Source organism: Pseudophryne corroboree, chromosome 6 (genome assembly GCF_028390025.1).
Source record: "Pseudophryne corroboree isolate aPseCor3 chromosome 6, aPseCor3.hap2, whole genome shotgun sequence".
In the NCBI taxonomy this organism is placed as follows: domain Eukaryota; kingdom Metazoa; phylum Chordata; class Amphibia; order Anura; family Myobatrachidae; genus Pseudophryne; species Pseudophryne corroboree.
This window is the reverse complement of record NC_086449.1, coordinates 150,782,811-150,804,327: the sequence shown is the minus strand read 5'-3', so window position 1 is coordinate 150,804,327 and position 21,517 is coordinate 150,782,811. Positions and strand designations below refer to the sequence as shown.

Genomic DNA, 21,517 nt, shown 5'->3' with positions numbered 1-21,517 from the left:
GCAGCTCGCCACCCCGCCCTCATATCCCCCCCCCCATTCTGTGGGTGGCATCCCGGCGTCGGGAGGCTGACCGCCGGGATCCTGGCCGCCGGTAACGCATACCGCACCCTCTGCTACAGTTACCCGACACCTGAAGTACCACGGATGAAGAACCAGAACCCTGTTTAGCATACAACAGGACAACTACCATACAGGCATCAGTGGTCTTCAACAATCCTAAGGGAGCCCCCGGCCAGGGAGTACCACCAAGGCTCAACACTGAATACCCTGCAAACTGCTACTATCTCTAAATGGGTAAGAAAGAAAAACAGACTTTCCTTCGGACTGTTCACCACCTAAATAGCCCTGAACATTCTAACTGCGGACTGCATTGCCCATCTCTCATTCACCATCAGAGCTGAGGACCGAGCCAAGCGGAGACTGTCATCTAGTGTCCATACAAAACCACAAGCCAGAGTGAGCCACCATATCTGGATTTCTGAGACTATTCATCCATCCATGTGATCCAGCCTGAAAATATTTACAAAACAGCAATCCAACCTATGTTTGTGCACAGCCTGGTCTTTTCCACGACTCCCACCTACACATACCATCACATCCCACCTACTACACCAGCAACACACACTCGAAACCACATACCACCTCCACACTGATGGACCACCCACAACTGAGGTCATACCACGGACACCAGACCACAACATACCCCACATAACCACACCCTGAATTACTCCCGATACCTTTTAACCCTCCCTTTTCTCTCTATACACCACCACACCACCACACAGACTCTGGTCACAAATACCACAGGTAGACTGCCGCCCTCCTCCCCCCCCCTCCCCCTTCCCACCCTCACACTACACCACCATCATCCACACCAGGTTTTGAGAAGTGAAACTGTGCCACCTTTTTCCAAATAATACTCTAATCTATACCAAAAATCACTTGGGCTTATACTTTTAACTCAGATTAACATAAATTCTAGAGACTGGTGGAGTTCGGCCCCTTCTTCGGGCAAGTCTGGGTCAGGAGATTAATTGTTAAAATAAATTTGCACAAGATGAATTGCACTGCAGAACTGCAGAGGAGAATTTTTCCTGGTTAGTAAATCACCACCAATGCCACAAAGTAAGCAGTTCCTGCTAGACAGACCAGAAATATCAAACTGAATCTACTATCCCTACCTTACACAGCAAGCAACATAAGCTGGTTTTGTTTTTCTAAATAAATGCTTGCAGTGCTCGTTTTATTACAGGTTTTCCAACTATGAAGCCCTTTACCTCTGAGAGAATGCTGTATGAAGCCATTTACTAAGGTTTCTTCCTGGACAGCAGCTGCGCCTGGATCTCCACTCACTGGTGCCGCATTGTCATGTAACGTTTTCCTGATCAGGAGGAACAACACGATGAGCTACAAAAGATCACTGTAATGGCAAGACTTCATACACTTCTCAGTCTGAGGCTACCACTACCCCCAACAAACACGCCTAGCCTGGCACAGAGTCGTCAAGAGCTATGAATGAGATACTCATAATAACACTTTGCTGGCATTCTAGGTCACCACTAAGGAACATCAAGGACACACTACCGATTATCTCTCTATTGTGTCCATTCATGTAGGCCAACTGTAAAGATCACTTCAGTTGAACTACAAAAACTACCCTGAATGGGTGGGGAGACATTTGTTCTTTATGTGAAAGCTGAAATGCCTGGCACACATGGGCACTTGCTATCTGCCAGAGGAACCTGCACCACATCTGTAAGGTAATATAAACAAGTCTGGCAAGTGGGATCGTTCATGCCACCATACACAGACTTAAGGTGCAAACACCCAGTGTGTATGCAGAGCAATGATGTGAACATCGCCGGCAGGAAAATAGCCCAGTGCATACACACTGAGCGATTTTCACTGTGCCCAGTGATGTTCACGGAGGGTAAACCACTTTCCACAGTAGGAGACTATGAAAAGTGGTCCACTCGGATGGACGGCGGCGGTTAGCAATGATGCAGGAGTGCGTCCGGCCATGCACACTGGCCGAGTTTGAGCTCAAAACGCCAAAAGTGAACTACTTTGAGCTCAAAATCGGCTAGTGTGAATGGGCTCAGGACGTAGCAAAAACAAAACCATACATAATACAGATGTGTCCTTGTACGGTGTGGCAGCATAGCGGGTCACGTGCGTACACATGCTCCCGCTATGCATTCAATGTAATGGGGCCAACAGCGGCTGCATATGCACGCGGCATGTCACAATGTTTGCGCATCACGATCCCGCTACAGAACGCTGCTACACACAGCAAAGATGTAGCGGGACACATCTGTATATGCCGCATTCAATATTAAACTTCATGTGCATTGTGGCCTTATTCTCTTCAGGGATTAAATCATCTCTATTGCGCCGTATATGATGCAATATACAATCTGTACATGAAAGGCTACACCCTGAAAAAAGCAGGAGAGGAATTCTCAGCTTCATAGACCATACAACTGTATGTAAATGTAAAATATATTAAAAAGTGGGCGTAAACCTTCCCCCGACATGTGGGAATGACACAAACCCCCCCAAATCCATGGTGGAGATATTGCCCACTTACGGGGGAGGCAGTGCAAGGTTATTATTGACACATTGCCTCATTATTATGGCAGAGAAAGGTGATTTGGTGTTATATCACTGTGCCAGCACAAAGACCAAAAATGTGCCACTATTATTATCATCATCCTTTATATGGCGCCACAAGGGTTCCACCTAACAAAGTATATAAACGAGTTAGCAGAACCAAGCAAACAGTGACTTACATTACAAGACATTGCAGGAAAAGTACATGGTACTGTATATAAACATTACTGCATCAGCTGTCATACTACTTATAAGCAGCAGGGTGGCAGAAACCAAGGGATAGGTGACGTGGGCAGTATGGAGTAGATGATAGTGTAAGACAATAATTCCCAACCTCAGTCCTCAAGGCACACTAACAGTCCAGGTTTTAGTGATATCCATGCTTGAGCACAGTAGGTTAAATCAAAATGACTCAGGTACTAATTAAGTCACCTGTGCTCAAGCATGGATATCCTTAAAAACTGAACTGTTATTGTGCCTTGAAGACCATGGTTAGGAATCTCTGAAGTAAGCGAAGGAAAAGCACATGAGGGTAGAGGGCCCTGCTCGGGAGAGCTTACATTCTAAAGGGGAGGGGCAAGCAGACGGGGTGACACAGATGGGGTGAACAGGTATTTCCACTATTACTAGACACTACAGATTTGATAAAATCCTAGTCTATCAGTTTACACATAATGCAGAATGTACATACTTTGTCCTCAGTTAACTAAAGCATTTAGTAACGGGAGCCCAATAATAAGCACAGACTGAGCCCCAGTGACCGTAGATTTGTTTTTGTAATTTACCCTTCGTTACCTTGTACCCAGGATGTAAGGCTGGAGAGTCTCCCGCAGGCAAGGAGCAGGTTCCATGTACCTCCATGTGTAGTTATTTATGTATTCCTGGACAAGACAAAATATACAAATATATTTACACTGCTGAGTGATTTATGGTGGGGTGAAGAGTGTACTTTTTTCTTTATACATGAGTTACTATAGGGTACTAACATCTACTAAGGCATTCACTCACTGTGCCAGACTGGCCATGCAGTGAAGCCTTCGGCAGAAAAATGCTGCAACCATGTCTCTCAGGGTTGTTGTTTTCTTTTTAGGGTACCCTGAATTTAAAATTAGATTAGATTACAAGATGACCACAGATCTTCAAGAGAGTTTGTTTCCTGAAGAACCCCGTCAAGTAAAGACAACCATCATATTATATAGCCCAAATAATAAGAATTTACTTACCGATAATTCTATTTCTCGTAGTCCGTAGTGGATGCTGGGGACTCCGTCAGGACCATGGGGATATAGCGGCTCCGCAGGAGACAGGGCACAATAATAAAAGCTTTAGGATCAGGTGGTGTGCACTGGCTCCTCCCCCTATGACCCTCCTCCAAGCCTCAGTTAGGATACTGTGCCCGGACGAGCGTGCATAATAAGGAAGGATATTGAATCCCGGGTAAGACTCATACCAGCCACACCAATCACACCGTACAACCTGTGATCTGAACCCAGTTAACAGTATGATAACAACGAAGGAGCCTCTGAAAAGATGGCTCACAACAAGAATAACCCGATTTTTGTAACAATAACTATGTACAAGTATTGCAGACAATCCGCACTTGGGATGGGCGCCCAGCATCCACTACGGACTACGAGAAATAGAATTATCGGTAAGTAAATTCTTATTTTCTCTAACGTCCTAAGTGGATGCTGGGGACTCCGTCAGGACCATGGGGATTATACCAAAGCTCCCAAACGGGCGGGAGAGTGCGGATGACTCTGCAGCACCGAATGAGAGAACTCCAGGTCCTCCTCAGTCAGGGTGTGCCCCTGACCAAGTATCAGCTCAGCAAAGTTGTAAAGCCGAGACCCTTCAGGCAGTCGCCCAAGATGAGCCCACTTCCTTGTGGAATGGGCTTTTACTGATTTTGGCTGTGGCAAGCCTGCCACAGAATGTGCAAGCTGAATTGTACTACAAATCCAGCGAGCAATCGTCTGCTTAGAAGCAGGAGCACCCATCTTGTTGGGTGCATACAGGCTAAACAGCGAGTCAGATTTTCTGACTCCAGTCGTCCTGGAAACATATTTTCAGGGCCCTGACAACGTCAAGTAACTTGGAGTCCTCCAAGTCCCTAGTAGCCGCAGGTACCACAATAGGTTGGTTCATGTGAAAAACAGAAAACACCTTAAGGAGAAATTGAGGACGAGTCCTTAATTCTGCCCTGTCAGAATGAAAAATTAAGTAAGGGCTTGTATATGATAAAACCGCCCATTCTGACACACGTCTGGCTGAAGCCAGGGCTAATAGAATCTTCACCTTCCATGTGAAATATTTTAAGTCCACAGTGGTGAGTGGATCAAACCAATGTGACTTTAGGAAACTCAAAACAACATTGAGATCCCAAGGTGCCACTGGGGGCACAAAAGGAGGCTGTATATGCAGTACCCCTTTTACAAACGTCTGAACTTCAGGCACTGAAGCCAGTTCTTTCTGGAAGAAATTCGACAGGGTCGAAATTTGAACCTTAATGGACCCTAATTTTAGGCCCATAGACAGTCCTGTTTTCAGGAAATGTAGGAAACGACCCAGTTGGAATTCCTCTGTAGGGACCTTCTTGGCCTCACACCACGCAACATACTTTCGCCAAATGCGGTGAAAATGTTTTGCGGTTACATCCTTCCTGGCTTCGACCAGGGCAGGGATGACTTCATCTGGAATGCCCTTTCAGGATCCGGCGTTCAACTGCCATGCCGTCAAACGCAGCCGCGGTAAGTCTTGGAACAGACAAGGCCCCTGCTGGAGCAGGTCCTTTCTTAAAGGTAGAGGCCACGGTTCTTCCGTGAGCATCTCTTGAAGTTCCGGGTACCAAGTCCTTCTTGACCCATCCGGAACCACGAGTATCGTTCTTACTCATCTCCTTCTTATGATTCTCAGTACTTTTGGTATGAGATGCATAGGAGGGAACACATACCCTGACTGGTACACCCACAGTGTTACCAGAGCGTCCACCGCTATTGCCTGAGGGTCCCTTGACCTGGCGCAATATCTGTCTAGTTTTTTGTTCAGGCGGGACGCCATCATGTCCACCTTTGGTTTTTCCCAACGGTTTACAATCATGTGGAAGACTTCCCGCTGAAGTCCCCACTCTCCCGGGTGGAGGTTATGCCTGCTGAGGAAGTCTGCTTCCCAGTTTTCCACTCCCGGAATTAACACTGCTGAGAGTGTTATCACATGATTTTTCGCCCAGCGAAGAATCCTTGCAGTTTCTGCCATTTCCCTCCTGCTTCTTGTGCCGCCCTGTCTGTTTACGTGGGCGACTGCCGTGATGTTGTCCCACTGGATCAATACCGGCTGACCTTGAAGCAGAGGTCTTGCTAAGCTTAGAGCCTTGTAAATTGCCCTTAGCTCCAGTATATTTATGTGGAGAGAAGTCTCCAGACTTGATCACACTCCCTGGAAATTTTTTCCTTGTGTGACTGCTCCCCAGCCACTCAGGCTGGCATCCGTGGTCACCAGGACCCAGTCCTGAATGCCGAATCTGCGGCCCTTTCATAGATGAGCACTCTGCAGCCACCGCAGAAGAAACACCCTTGTCCTTGGAGACAGGGTTATCCGCTGATGCATCTGAAGATGCGATCCGGACCATTTTCCCAGCAGATTCCACTGAAAGGTTCTTGCGTGAAATCTACCGAATGGGATCGCTTTGTAAGAAACCACCATTTTTCACAGGACCCTTGTGCAATGATGCACTGATACTTTTCCTGGTTTTAGGAGGTTCCTGACTAGCTCGGATAACTCCCTGGCTTTCTTCTCCGGGAGAAAACATCCTTTTCTGGACTGTGTCCAGAATCATTCCTAGAAACATTAGACGTGCCGTCGGAAAAAGCTGCGATTTTGGAATATTTAGAATCCACTCGTGCTGTCGTAGAACTACTTGAGATAGTGCTACTCCGACCGCCAACTGTTCTCTGGACCTTGCCCTTATCAGGAAAGCGTCCATATTTCTTTTAGGAAGAATCATCATTTCGGCCATTACCATGGTAAAGACCCGGGGTGCCGTGGACAATCCAAACGGCAGCGTCTGAACTGATAGTGACAGTTCTGTACCACGAACCTGAGATACCCTTGGTGAGAAGGGCAAAATTTGGACATGTAGGTAAGCGTCCCTGATATCCAGTGACACCATATCGTCCTGGTTCGCTATCACTGCTCTGAGTGACTCCATCTTGATTTGAACCCTTGTATGTAATTGTTCAAATCTTTTAGATCTCACCGAGCCGTTTGGCTTCAGTACCACAATATAGTGTGGAATAATACCCCTTCCCTTGTTGTAGGAGGGGTACTTTGATTATCACCTGCTGGGAATACAGCCTGTGAATTTTTTTCCAATACTGCCTCCCTGTCGGAGGGAGACGTTGGTAAAGCAGACTTCAGGAACTTGTGAGGGGAAGACGTCTCGAATTTCCAATGTACACCTGGGATACTACGTGTAGGATCCAGGAGTCCACTTGCGAGTGAGCCCACTGCGTGCTGAAACTCTTGAGATGACCCCCCACCGCACCTGAGTCCGCTTGTATGGCCCCAGCGTCATGCTGCGGACTTGGCAGAAGCTGTGGAGGACTTCTGTTCCTGGGAATGGGCTGCCTGCTGCAGTCTTCTTCCCTTTCCTCTAACCCTGGGCAGATATGACTGGACTTTTGCCCGCCTGCCTTTATGGGTACGAAAGGACTGAGACTGAAAAGACTGTGTCCTTTTCTGCTGAGATGTGACTTGGGGTAACAAAAGTGGATTTTCCAGCTGTTGCCATGGCCACCAGGTCCGATGGACCGCCCCTTTATACGGCAATACTTCCATGTGCCGTCTGGAATCTGCATCACCTGACCACTGTCGTGTCTATAAACATCGTCTGGCAGATATGGACATCACATCTACTCTTGATGCCAGAATGCAAATATCCCTCTGCGCATCTCGCATATATAGAAATGCATCCTTAAAATGCTCTATAGTCAATAAAATATTGTTCCTGTCAAGGGTATCAATATTTTCAGTCAGGAAATCCGACCAAGCCCCCCCAGCGCTGCACATCCAGGCTGAGGCGATTGCTGGTCGTAGTATAACACCAGTATGTGTGTATATACTTTTTAGGATATTTTTCAGCTTCCTATCAGCTGGCTCCTTGATGGCGGCCGTATCTGGAGACGGTAACGCCACTTGTTTTTATAAGCGTGTGAGCGCCTTATCCACCCTAAGGTGTGTTTCCCAACTCACCCTCACTTCTGGCGGGAAAAGGTATACCTCCAATAATTTTCTATCGGAGGAAACCCACGTATCATCACACACTTTAATTTATCTGATTCAGGAAAAACTACAAGTAGATTATTCCCACCCTACATAATACCCTTTTCTCTATCGTCCTAGTGGATGCTGGGGTTCCTGAAAGGACCATGGGGAATAGCGGCTCCGCAGGAGACAGGGCACAAAAAGTAAAGCTTTAGGATCAGGTGGTGTACACTGGCTCCTCCCCCTATGACCCTCCTCCAAGCCTCAGTTAGATTTTTGTGCCCGGCCGAGAAGGGTGCAATCTAGGTGGCTCTCCTAAAGAGCTGCTTAGAAAAGTTTAGCTTAGGTTTTTTATTTTACAGTGAGTCCTGCTGGCAACAGGATCACTGCAACGAGGGACTTAGGGGAGAAGAAGTGAACTCACCTGCGTGCAGGATGGATTGGCTTCTTGGCTACTGGACATTAGCTCCAGAGGGACGATCACAGGTACAGCCTGGATGGTCACCGGAGCCTCGCCGCCGGCCCCCTTGCAGATGCTGAAACGAGAAGAGGTCCAGAATCGGCGGCAGAAGACTCCTCAGTCTTCTTAAGGTAGCGCACAGCACTGCAGCTGTGCGCCATTTTCCTCTCAGCACACTTCACACGGCAGTCACTGAGGGTGCAGGGCGCTGGGAGGGGGGCGCCCTGGGAGGCAAATGAAAATCTTTTTTGGCTAAAAATACCTCACATATAGCCTCCGGGGGCTATATGGAGATATTTAACCCCTGCCAGAATCCGTTAAGAGCGGGAGACGAGGCTGCCGAAAAAGGGGCGGGGCCTATCTCCTCAGCACACAGCGCCATTTTCCCTCACAGAAAGGCTGGAGGGAAGGCTCCCAGGCTCTCCCCTGCACTGCACTACAGAAACAGGGTTAAAACAGAGAGGGGGGGCACTAATTTGGCGTTAGAATTATATAAAAAAGATGCTATAAGGGAAAACACTTATATAAGGTTGTCCCTATATAATTATAGCGTTTTTGGTGTGTGCTGGCAAACTCTCCCTCTGTCTCTCCAAAGGGCTAGTAGGTCCTGTCCTCTATCAGAGCATTCCCTGTGTGTGTGCTGTGTGTCGGTACGTGTGTGTCGACATGTATGAGGACGATGTTGGTGAGGAGGCAGAGCAATTGCCTGTAATGGTGATGTCACTCTCTAGGGAGTCGACACCGGAATGGATGGCTTATTTAGGGAATTACGTGATAATGTCAACACGCGCCAAGGTCGGTTGACGACATGAGACGGCCGACAAACAATTAGTACCGGTCCAGACGTCTCAAAAACGCCGTCAGGGGTTTTAAAAAAACGTATTCCTTATTAGGGCCACACGTTAAGGGCAATGAAGGAGGTGTTACATATTTCTGATACTACAAGTACCACAAAAGAGGGTATTATGTGGGATGTGAAAAAACTACCGTAGTTTTTCCTGAATCAGATAAATTAAATGAAGTGTGTGATGATGCGTGGGTTCCCCCCGATAGAAAATATGGGCGGTATACCCTTTCCCGCCAGAAGTTAGGGCGCGTTGGGAAACACCCCTTAGGGTGGATAAGGCGCTCACACGCTTATCAGAACAAGTGGCGGTACCGTCTATAGATAGGGCCGTCCTCAAGGAGCCAGCTGACAGGAGGCTGGAAAAATATCATAAAAAGTATATACACACATACTGGTGTTATACTGCGACCAGCGATCGCCTCAGCCTGGATGTGCAGAGCTGGGGTGGCTTGGTCGGATTCCCTGACTAAAAATATTGATACCCTTGACAGGGACAGTATTTTATTGACTATAGAGCATTTAAAGGATGTATTTCTATATATGCGAGATGCACAGAGGGATATTTGCACTCTGGCATCAAGAGTAAGTGCGATGTCCATATCTGCCAGAAGATGTTTATGGACACGACAGTGGTCAGGTGATGCAGATTCCAAACGGCACAAAGGTGTATTGCCGTATAAAGGAAGAGGAGTTATTTGGGGTCGGTCCATCGGACCTGGTGGCCACGGCAACTGCTGGAAAATCCACCGTTTTTACCCTAAGTCACATCTCTGCAGAAAAAGACACCGTTTTTTCAGCTTCAGTCCTTTCGTCCCTATAAGAGTCATATCTGCCCAGGGATAGAGGAAAGGGAAGAAGACTGCAGCAGGTAGCCCATTCCCAGGAACAGAAGCGTTCCAACCCTTCTGACAAGCTCTCAGCATGACGCTGAGACCGTACAGGACCCCTGGATCCTACAAGTAGTATCCCAGGGGTACAGTTTGGAATGTCGAGACGTTTCCCCTGCGCAGGCTCCTGAAGGCTGCTTTACCAAGGTCTCCCTCCGACAAGGAGGCAGTATGGGAAAAAATTCACGAGCTGTATTCCCAGCAGGTGATAATTAAATTACCCCTCCTACAACAAGAAAAGGGGTATTATTCCACACTATATTGTGGTACTGAAGCCAGAAGGCTAGGTGAGACCTATTCTAAATCTAAAAAAATTTGAACACTTACAAAGGTTCAAATCAAGATGGAGTCACTCAGAGCAGTGATAACGAACCGGGAAGAAGGGGACTATCTGGTGTCCCGAGACATCAGGGATGCTTACCTCCATGTCCCAAATTTGCCCTTATCACTAAGGGTACCTCAGGTTCGTGGTACAGAACTGTCACTATCAGTTTCAGACGCTGCCGTTTGGATTGTCTACGGCACCCCGGGTCTTTACCAAGGTAATGGCCGAAATGATGGTTCTTCTTCGAAGAAAAGGCGTCTTAATTATCCCTTACTTGGACGATCTCCTGATAAGGGCAAAGTCCAGGGAACAGTTGGAGGTCGGAGTAGCACTATCTCGGATACTGTTACAACAGCAGGGGTGGATTCTAAAGATTCCAAAATCGCAGCTGATCCCGACAACAAGTCTCCTGTGCTTAGGGATGATTCTGGACACAGTCCAGAAAAAGGTGTTTCTCCCGGAAGAGAAAGCCAGGGAGTTATCCGAGCTAGTCAGGAACCTCCTAAAATCAGTGCATCATTGCACAAGGGCCATGGTAAAAAAAATGGTGACTTCCTTCGAAGCAATTCCAGTCGGCAGATTTCATGTAAGAACTTTTCAGTGGGATCTGCTGGACAAATGGTCCGGATCGCATCTTCAGATGCATCAGCGGATAACCCTATATCCAAGGACAAGGGTGTCTCTCCTGTGGTGGTTACAGAGTGCTCATCTTCTAGAGGGCCGCAGATTCGGCATTCAGTTTTGGATGTTGGTGACCACGGAGGCCAGCCCGAGAGGCTGGGGAGCAGTCACACAAGGAAAAAATTTCCAGGGAGTGTGATCAAGTCTGGAGATTTTTCTCCACATAAATATAGCTAAGGGTAAATTTATAATGCTCTAAGCTTAGCAAGACCTCTGCTTCAAGGTCAGCCGGTATTGATCCAGTGGGATAAAACATCACGGCAGTCGCCCACGTAAATAGACAGGGCGGCACAAGAAGCAGGAGGGCAGTGGCAAAAACTGCAAGGACTTTTCGCTGGGCGGAAAATCATGTGATAGCACTGTCAGCAGTGTTTCATTCCGGGAATGGAAACTGGGAAGCAGACTTCCTCAGTAGGCACGACCTCCACCCGGCAGAGTGGGAACTTCATGGGGAAGTTTTCCACATAATTGTAAACCGTTGGGAATTACCAAAGGTGGACATGATGGCGTCCCGTCTGAACAAAAAACGGGACAGGTATTGCGCCAGGTTAAGAGACCCTCAGGCAATAGCTGTGGACGTTCTGGTAACACCGTGGGTGTACCAGTCGGTGTATGTGTTCCATCCTCTGCTTTTCATACCTAAGGTACTGAGAATTATAAGACGTAGAGGAGTAAGAACTATACTCATGGCTCCGGATTGGCCAAGAAGGACTTGGTACCCGGAACTTCAAGAGATGCTCACAGAGGACTTATGGCCTCTGCCGCTAAGAAGGGACTTGTTTCAGCAAGTACCATGTCTGTTCCAAGACTTACCGCAGCTGCGTTTGACGGCATGGCGGTGGAACGCCGGATCCTAAGGGAAAAGGCATTCAGGAAGAGGTCATTCCTACCCTGGTCAAAGCCAGAAAGGAGGTGACCGCACAACATTATCACCACATGTGGCGAAAATATGTTGCGTGGTGTGAGGCCAGGAAGGCCCCACGAAGAAATTTCAACTCGGTCGATTCCTGCATTTCTTGCAAACAGGAGTGTCTATGAGCCTCAAATTGGGGTCCATTAAGGTTCAAATTTCGGCCCTGTCGATTTTTCTTCCAGAAAGAAGTGGCTTCAGTTCCTGAAGTCCAGAAGTTTGTCAAGGGAGTATTGCATATACAACCCCCTTTTGTGCCTCCAGTGGCACTGTGGAATCTCAACGTAGTTCTGGGATTCCTCAAAACACATTAGTTTAAAACCAGTCAAATCTGTGGATTTGAAGCATCTCACATGAAAAGTGAACATGCTCTTGGACCTGGCCTGGACCAGGCGAGTGTCAAATTGGTGGTTTTTTTCTCAAAAAAGCCCATATCTGTTTGTCCATTCGGACAGGGCAGAGCTGCGGACTCGTCCCCAGTTCTCTCCCTAAGGTGGTGTCAGTGTTTCACCTGAACCAGCTTATTGTGGTGTCTTGCGCCTACTAGGGACTTGGAGGACTCCAAGTTGCTAGATGTGGTCAGGGCCCTGAAAATATAGGTTCCAGGACAGCTGGAGTCAGGAAAACTGACTTGCTGTTATCCTGTATGCACCCAACAAACTGGGTGCTCTTGCTTTTAAGCAGACTTTTGCTAGTTGGATGTGTAATACAATTCAGCTTGCACATTCTGTGGCAGGCCTGCCACAGCCAAAATATGTAAATGCCCATTCCACAAGGAAGGTGGGCTCATCTTGGGCGGCTGCCCGAGGGGTCTCGGCTTTACAACTTTGCCGAGCGGTTATTTAGTCAGGGGCAAACACGTTTGTAAAATCCTACAAATTTGATACCCTGGCTAAGGAGGACCTGGAGTTCTCTCATTCGGTGCTGCAGAGTCATCCGCACTCTCCCGCCCGTTTGGGAGCTTTGGTATAATCCCCATGGTCCTTTCAGGAACCCCAGCATCCACTAGGACGATAGAGAAAATAAGAATTTACTTACCGATAATTCTATTTCTCGGAGTCCGTAGTGGATGCTGGGCGCCCATCCCAAGTGCGGATTATCTGCATTACTTGTACATAGTTACAAAAATCGGGTTATTATTGTTGTGAGCCATCTTTTCAGAGGCTCCGCTGTTATCATACTGTTAACTGGGTTCAGATCACAGGTTGTACAGTGTGATTGGTGTGGCTGGTATGAGTCTTACCCGGGATTCATAAATCCTTCCTTATTGTGTACGCTCGTCCGGGCACAGTACCTAACTGAGGCTTGGAGGAGGGTCATAGGGGGAGGAGCCAGTGCACACCACCTGATCCTAAAGCTTTACTTTTTGTGCCCTGTCTCCTGCGGAGCCGCTATTCCCCATGGTCCTTTCAGGAACCCCAGCATCCACTACGGACTCCGAGAAATAGAATTATCGGTAAGTAAATTCTTATTATTTGTGGTACTTGTAGTATCAGAAATATGTAACACCTCCTTCATTGCCCTTAACATGTAACGTGTGGCCCTAAAGGAAAATACGTTTGTTTCTTCACCGTCGACACTGAAGTCAGTGTCCGTGTCTGTGTCTACCAACTGAGGTAAATGGGCGTTTTTACAAGCCCCTGACGGTGTCTGAGACGCCTGGACAGGTACTAATTTGTTTGCCGGCCGTCTCATGTCGTCAACCGACCTTGCATCGTGTTGACATTATCACGTAATTCCTAAATAAGCCATCCATTCCGGTGTCGACTCCCTAGAGAGTGACATCACCAATACAGGCAATTTGCTCCGCCTCCTCACCAACATCGTCCTTCTACATGTCGACACACACGTACCGACACACAGCACACACACAGGGAATGCTCTGATAAAGGACAGGACCCCACTAGCCCTTTGGGGAGACAGAGGGAGAGTTTGCCAGCACACACCAAAAACGCTATAATTATACAGGGACAACCCCTTATACAAGTGTTTTCCCTTATAGCATTTTCACATATGTAATCATATCGCCAAATAAGTGCCTCCCCTCTCTGTTTTAACCCTGTTTCTGTAGTGCAGTGCAGGGGAGAGCCTGGGAGCCTTCCTCACAGCAGAGCTGAGCAGGAAAATGGCGCCGTCTGCTGAGGAGAATAGGCCCCGCCCCCTAAAACGGCGGGCTCTTCTCCCGGAGTTTGTGAGATCTGGCAGGGGTTAAATACATCCATATAGCCTCAAGGGCTATATGTGATGTATTTTAGCCATAAAAAAGGTATAATACATTGCTGCCCATGGCGCCCCCCCAGCGCCCTGCACCCTCAGTGACCACTGGTATGAAGTGTGCTGACAACAATGGCGCACAGCTGCAGTGCTGTGCGCTACCTTATGAAGACTGAAAGTCTTCTGCCGCCTGTTTCTGGACCTCTGGACCTCTTCAACTTCGGCATCTGCAAGGGGGGTCGGCGGCACGGCTCCGGGACGAACCCCAGGGTGAGACCTGTGTTCCGACTCCCTCTGGAGCTAATGGTGTCCAGTAGCCTAAGAAGCAAATCCATCCTGCACGCAGGTGAGTTTACTTCTCTCCCCTAAGTCCCTCGTAGCAGTGAGCCTGTTGCCAGCAGGACTCACTGAAAATAAAAAACCTAACTTAAACTTTTATTCTAAGCAGCTCAGGAGAGCCACCTAGATTGCACCCTTCTCGGCCGGGCACAAAAATCTAACTGAGGCTTGGAGGAGGGTCATAGGGGGAGGAGCCAGTGCACACCACCTGATCCTAAAGCTTTTATTATTGTGCCCTGTCTCCTGCGGAGCCGCTATATCCCCATGGTCCTGACGGAGTCCCCAGCATCCACTTAGGACGTTAGAGAAAAGATGAATGTAATCAGGCCAGGCCAATAGTGTCTGTTATACAAAACAGAAAGCTTTACATATCCCCTAGTATCCAGAATATACAGCACTCCCAACTGTCCAATATTTAGTATTGTCTTCAATGTACACAGCCCTCCACCTCACCTGCACACTGTCCAGTATTTAGTATAGCCCTTTATTGTTCAGCATACAGCACCCCTTCCCCCGGGTGTAGTATGGTATGCCGGCGGCGGGGCTCCCGGCGACCAGCATACCGGCACCGGGAGCCCGACTGCCGGCATACCGACAGCGTGGCAAGCGCAAATGAGCCCCTTGCGGGCTCGCTGTGCTCGCCACGCTGTGGGCACGGTGCACTTTTATTCTCCCTCCAGGGGGTTGTGGACCCCCATGAGGGAGAATATCTGTCAGTATGCCGGGTGTCGGGATTGCGGCGCCGGTATACTGTGCGCCGGGAGCCACTACAAATTCCTTCCTCTCTGTATATCTGTTTGGTCAAAAGTACCGAGACTGACATTTAGCCACTGTGCAAACTGTAATACTGATTGGTGCGTCCTTATACAAACTTACACCGACCCTATTTCAGGTGCAGCTTCTCCGTCTGACCAAGGCCTCCTAAGCTTGTTGCTGTGCGTCTGTGAAATTGCCCACGAAACCCCCATAACTTGCCCACTGAACGGTCCATTTCTGTGTACACTACTAGCCACCTCCCAGTCACTGACGATTTCTGAAACAGTCTGGTGTTTTCAGAACTTGCAAATAATTGCTCCACTAAGTGAACATTGGTATTGCGTGCAACTCAATGTGCGATTACATACAAATAGTATATTGCTAATATCTATTAGACAGCATATACAAATGTGCCCTCTTACATCTAGCGCCCATAAGCCACATAGCGCACCCTACTACTTGCGCATGGCCATGCTTGACATGCTACAGTCACCTCATGCTGCGTTAACTCGCATTGTAACGTACTGCTGTGCTGGAAAAGCCAGAGAGTGTAATACAACTTTCTGTCCACTAGATGTTGCTTTTCCTAAACTGCACAGTGCATGCCTTAAATAGTCAACAAAATATCTGTAGTGCTGGCCACTTATTGGTTGTCGGAGGCTATTGTACACTATGCTCTTTACGTAGCTAGCGCCTCGGGTTCGAGTCCTTATATATTTATTTACAGTTTCTTATATAGCGCAGCATATTCCGTTGCGCTTATATAGAGCATTGCCATTTGGTAAACTATTATTATATTAGGATTAAATAAAAGGATTAAATACATATCTGCGGTATTGAAAATACTGAACCTGAATTGATTTCTCTTTATGAAAAACTGTGCGTGCGTCTTCACAACACTGCAGATAAGTATTGTTAAAAACACGGGATTCACACATCAAAATATTTAATCCTTTATTTAAGTACTGAAGATAACATAATAATGATGTACAAAATGACACTGTTCCATACAGGGACTTGAACCTGAGGCACCGGCTATGTAAAGTATTCACCGTAAACACTCAGCCATGCAGGCTATCCAAGGAAGCAGTTGCACCTGTTGCGTATTTCATGTTAATCTAGAACTGCACGTCTTTACACCAACTAATGTGTACAATACAATGCCTGTAGCGGTTTAGAGAAAAATGCAGCTTGTCTGCATATTACAGCAGAAGACGCACAGACTGTGTGCACCCTGTCGAAAGACGCACAGCAATAGTCGCTCGTAATGTAAATAGACCATTGTGATAAAATGGGGTGTTAAGCTACGTGCTGACACTTTAACATTGGTTCTTCCCCACTGAATTCAAAGGCAGACTCCCCCCTGCGAGACATGTCATTTCACAGACTGGTGTCCTAAGTGACTAACAAAACTAGGCCTTTTCTACCGTATGTTAATGTATGGCTCATGCTGGCTCTGGTTGGAGTAAGTGACCCAGAAGGCACAATAGCCAGCGCCTCAACCAACCCCCCCCCCCCACCACCACAATTCTCTCAATCTGCAACAATGAAAATAAAGTAAATAAGAAGAATTAAAAAAGTTATCATTGCTATTAATATTATTTTTATTAATACTGTAATAATAATAATAATAACAATGTGTGTGTGTGTGTGTGTGTGTGTGTGTGTGTGTGTGTGTGTGTGTGTGTGTGTGTGTGTGTGCGCGCGCGCGCGCGCCCCCGTGACTTTCACTGTTTTCTGTTATTCAGTATGGACAGACAGCGAGCATCTTAGCAGTTTAGAGTAAAATGCAGCTCGGTGGCATAACATAAAAATGAAAGGTGGTGGAAAGTCCGGAACAATGTGTTGAGTTCGGCAGAGTACCTTAAGAATATTGAACCTGAAACAGATCTCTCGTTATGAAAAACTGACCGTGCGTCACACCACTACAAATATATATTGTTAAAAACACAGGACTCACACCCCGAAAGATTAAGGGGTCTATTTACTAAGCCTTGAATGGAGATAAAGTGGGCGGAGATAAAGTACAAGCCAATCAGCTTCCAACTGTCATGTCACAAGCTGGCTGGCTGGGACTTAATCTCCGTCCAAGGCTTAGTAAATAGACCCCTTAAACTGTATTAAGTCGCTGGAGATAAAGTACCAGTCAATCACAGCCTAACAGTCATTTTTCAAACCCAGCCTGTGACATGGCAGTTGCGAGCCGATTGACTGGTACTTTATCTCCGGCCACTTTATCTCCACCAGAGGCTTAGTAAATAGACCCCTTAATCCTGTATTGAAGATAAAAATAGGATTTCTCGTAGTCCGTAGAGGATGCTGGGGTCCATTTAGTGCCATGGGGTATAGACGGGTCCTTTGGGAGCCACTGGCACTTTAAGAATTTAATAGTGTGGGCTGGCTCCTCCCTCTATGCCCCTCCTACCAGACTCAGGGGTACATTTACTAATTAGTGATAAGAACGGAGAAGTGAGCCAGTGGAAAAATTTCCCCCATCAACCAATCAGCAGCTGTGTATAATTTTATAGTATGCAAATTATAGATGTTACTTCAGTGCTGATTGGTTGCCATGGGCAACTTCTCCACTGGCTCACTGCTCAGCTCTTATCACTGCTTAGTAAATGTACCCCTTAGTCTAGAAACTGTGCCCGAGGAGACGGACATACTTAGAGGGAAGGAAATACACAGATAGTGGTGAGATTCACACCAGCTCACACATAACAAAAAGGAAAGCCAAGCTAACCAACTTGGAACAATTCAGCAATGGCTGAAACAGCAATGCTGACCCAAGTAACAATGCAGGAATACGAAGCACTGGGCGGGCACCCAGCATCCTCTACGGACTACCAGAAAAGGATTTACCGGTAGGTAATTAAAATCCTATTTTCTCTTACGTCCTAGAGGATGCTGGGGTCCATTTAGTACCATGGGGATGTACCAAAGCTCCCAGTACGGGAGGGAGTGGCTGAGGTTCCTGCAGAACAGATTGACCAAACTTTAGGTCATCAGCGGCCAAAGTATCGAACTTGTAGAACTTAGCAAACGTGTTCGACCCAGACCAAGTAGCTGCTCTGCAAAGCTGTAAAGCCAAGACACCCCGTGCAGCCGCCAATTAAGAACCCACTTTACGAGTAGAGTTGGCCTTAACAGATTTTGGACACGGCAAGCCTGCCGTAGAATAAGCATGCTGGATAGTAAACCTGATCCAGCGAGAAACTGTCTGCATAGAAGCAGGACACCCAACCTTGTTGGGATCATAAAAGGACAAACAAAGCGTCTGACTTTCTGTGACGAGAGGTTCTCATCACATAAATCTTCAAAGGCCTCACCACATCCAAGGACTTTGAGGTAATTGAGGAGTCAGTAGCCACTGGCACCACAATAGGTTGGTTGATGAAAAGCTGACATAACCGTAGGAAGAAACTGCTGACGCGTTCCGAGCTCAGCCCCATCTTCATGGAAAATCAAATAGAGGCTCTTGCATGACAATGCCCCTAATTCTGACACACATCTAGCAGATGCCAACGCCAACAGTGTGACCGCCTTCCAAGTAAGAAACTTGACGTCAACCTGCTGCAAAGGTTCGAACCAATCCAATTGCAGGAACTGCAAGATCCCAAGGTACCGTAGGAGGCACAAAGGGTGGTTGGATGTGCAGAACCCCTCTCAAGAATGTCTGAACCTCAGGGAGGGTAGCCAATTGTTTCTGGAGGAAAATGGACAAGGCCGAAATCTGGACCTTTATGGAGCCCAATCGTAGGCTTACTTCCACACCTGCTTGCAGAAAGAGGAAAAACCATCCCAATTGAAACTCCGCCGTAGGAAACTTCTTGGATTCACACCAAGACACATACTTTTTCCAAATTTGATGGTAATGTTTTGACGTTACTCCCTTCCAAGCCTGCATCAGGGTAGGAATTACCTTTTTCGGAATGCGTTCAACCTCCATGCCGTCAAACGTAGCCGCTGTAAGTCTTGATAAGCGAACGGCCCCTGTTGAAGAAGGTCCTCGCGAAGAGAAAGAGGCCTCAGATCCTCCAGGAGTAATTCCAGAAGATCCGCGTACCAAGCCCTCCTTGGCCAGTCAGGAGCAATGAGAAACGCCTGAACTCTTGTTCTTTTTATTAGTTTGAGAATCCTTGGGATGAGTGGAAATGGAGGGAACACATACACTGACTGGAACACCCACGGAGTTACCAGTGCGTCCACCGCCACTGCCTGTGGGTCTCTCAACCTGGAACAGTACCTGCAAAGCTTCTTGTTGAGGCGAAAGGCCATCATGTCTACCTGAGGTACACCCCAACAGCTTGTCACCTCTGCGAATACCTCCGGGTGGAGGCCCCATTCTCCTGGATGGAGGTCGTGTCTGCTGAGGAAGTCCACTTCCCAGTTGTCCACTCCCGGAATGAAGATTGCTGATAGCGCCACCGCGTGCTTTTCTGCCCAGAGGAGGATTCTTGTTAACTCTGACACTGCCGCTCTGCTCTTCGTTCCGCCCTGTCGGTTAATGTAGGACACTGCCGTTACATTGTCCGACTGAACCTGAATGGCCTGATCTTGCAAAAGATGTGCCGCTTGTAGAAGGCCGTTGTATATGGCCCTTAGTTCCAGAATGTTTATCGGAAGTATGGATTCTAGACTTGACCACCTTCCTTGGAAGTTTTTCCCTTGGGTGACAGCTCCCCAACCTCTGAGACTTGCATCCGTGGTTAGAAGGATCCAAATCTGCATCCCGAACCTGCGGCCCACGAGTAGGTGACGTTTGCAGCCACCAGAGGAGCAAAATTCTGGCTTTCAGCGACAGGCGTGTCCGCTGGTACATGTGAAGATGTGATCCCGACCATTTGTCCAGGAGATCCAGTTGGAAGGACTTCGTACGGAAGAGCCTCATAGGAGGCTACCATCTTCCCCAGAAGGTGAATGCACTGATGAACCGATACCCGTGCTGGCTTGAGGACATCCCGTACCATTGATAGAAACACCCTCTGTACTTCCGTGTCGAGTATCATCTCCAGGAACAGCAGTCTCCTTGTCGGTTCCAAATGTGACTTTGGAAGGTTCAGGATCCACCCATGATTCTGGAGTAGTTGAGTTGTATCACCCTCTCTATAGCTTCGGCTTCCTAAATACTAATTTATTAACACTATAGTTTTTTCACTGGTGTGCTACGCTGGGCTTTCTGGCTTATGCTGGTGTTTTGGGGTGCCACACCCTGCAACTAGATATAGCGCTAGGGACCCCAAATATACAGAGACGCCTTGATGCGGCTTTGGGGCTTAACCACACATTTGCGCAAATTTGTGTAACGAAGATCTCTGAATTCTATTATTATGTGGGATTTATATCTGGTTACTGTTATTATTCAGGGTGCTGGGGGAAACCAAATGCCTTTTTTTCTTGCTCAGAAATACCCCTCCCTTTCGAGCACCTGAATGATATCACTAAGCTAATTGAGCATCTACCAATATATATATATCTTAGATAAGCCTGGTGAGGCGGCCAGATTGGAATGTTAAGGTACGCATGCTTAATATCCAGGGATACTAGGAATTCTCCCTCCTCCAGACCTGAGATCACCGCTCTCAGACTCCATCTTGAATTTGAATTCCCGGAAGTAGGGGTTCAATGACTTTAGGTTTAATATTGGTCTTACCGAACCGTCCGGTTTCGGTACCACAAACAGGTTTGAGTAATAACCCTTGTGTTCCAGATGAGGTGGAACTGGAACAATTACATTTGTTCGCACCAATTTTTTAATGGCTTCCTGTAGGATAGCATTTTCTGTCAGCTAAGCTGGTAAGCCTGATTTGAAGAATCTGTGAGGTGGAAGTTCCTTAAACTCCAGTCTGTAGCCCTCGGTAACAATGTCTGGGTAACAATGTCTGTCACCCAGGGGTCCAGGCCTGATGATGCCCAGATGTGACTGTAATTTTTTAGTCTCGCTCCCACCTGCCCCATCTCCAGGCTGGGAGGTCCACCGTCATGCTGAAGATTTAGTGGAAACAGAACCTGGTTTCTGTTCCTGAGTACCTGTTGGTGCAGGTTTTTTGGATTTTCCCCGACCACCAGATTTCCTAGTCGGTGGAGCTGCTGAGGGGAGAAAGGTTGACTTACCCGCAGTTGCCGTGGAAATCCACGCATCCAATGCATCCCCAAACAGAGCCTGACCTGTGAAGGGTGAGGTTCTACACACTTTTCTTGGATTCTGCATCCGCAGTCCATT

The 21,517-nt window shown here is 47.5% G+C and overlaps 1 protein-coding gene across 5 annotated transcripts in view; it reads right to left on the bottom strand.

Annotated features, from left to right (window-relative positions):
• GPAT2 (glycerol-3-phosphate acyltransferase 2, mitochondrial) overlaps nt 1-21,517 on the bottom strand; it is a 264,394-nt gene that overhangs the window by 81,637 nt on the left and 161,240 nt on the right. For all 5 annotated transcript variants that reach the window (XM_063932035.1, XM_063932036.1, XM_063932033.1 and 2 more), the window contains exons 12-13: nt 3,409-3,494; nt 1,278-1,381 (exon numbers count right to left, since the gene is read on the bottom strand). In XM_063932035.1, coding sequence (XP_063788105.1) covers nt 1,278-1,381; nt 3,409-3,494 — 190 coding nt within the window. The remainder of the gene's footprint in view (nt 1-1,277; nt 1,382-3,408; nt 3,495-21,517) is intronic.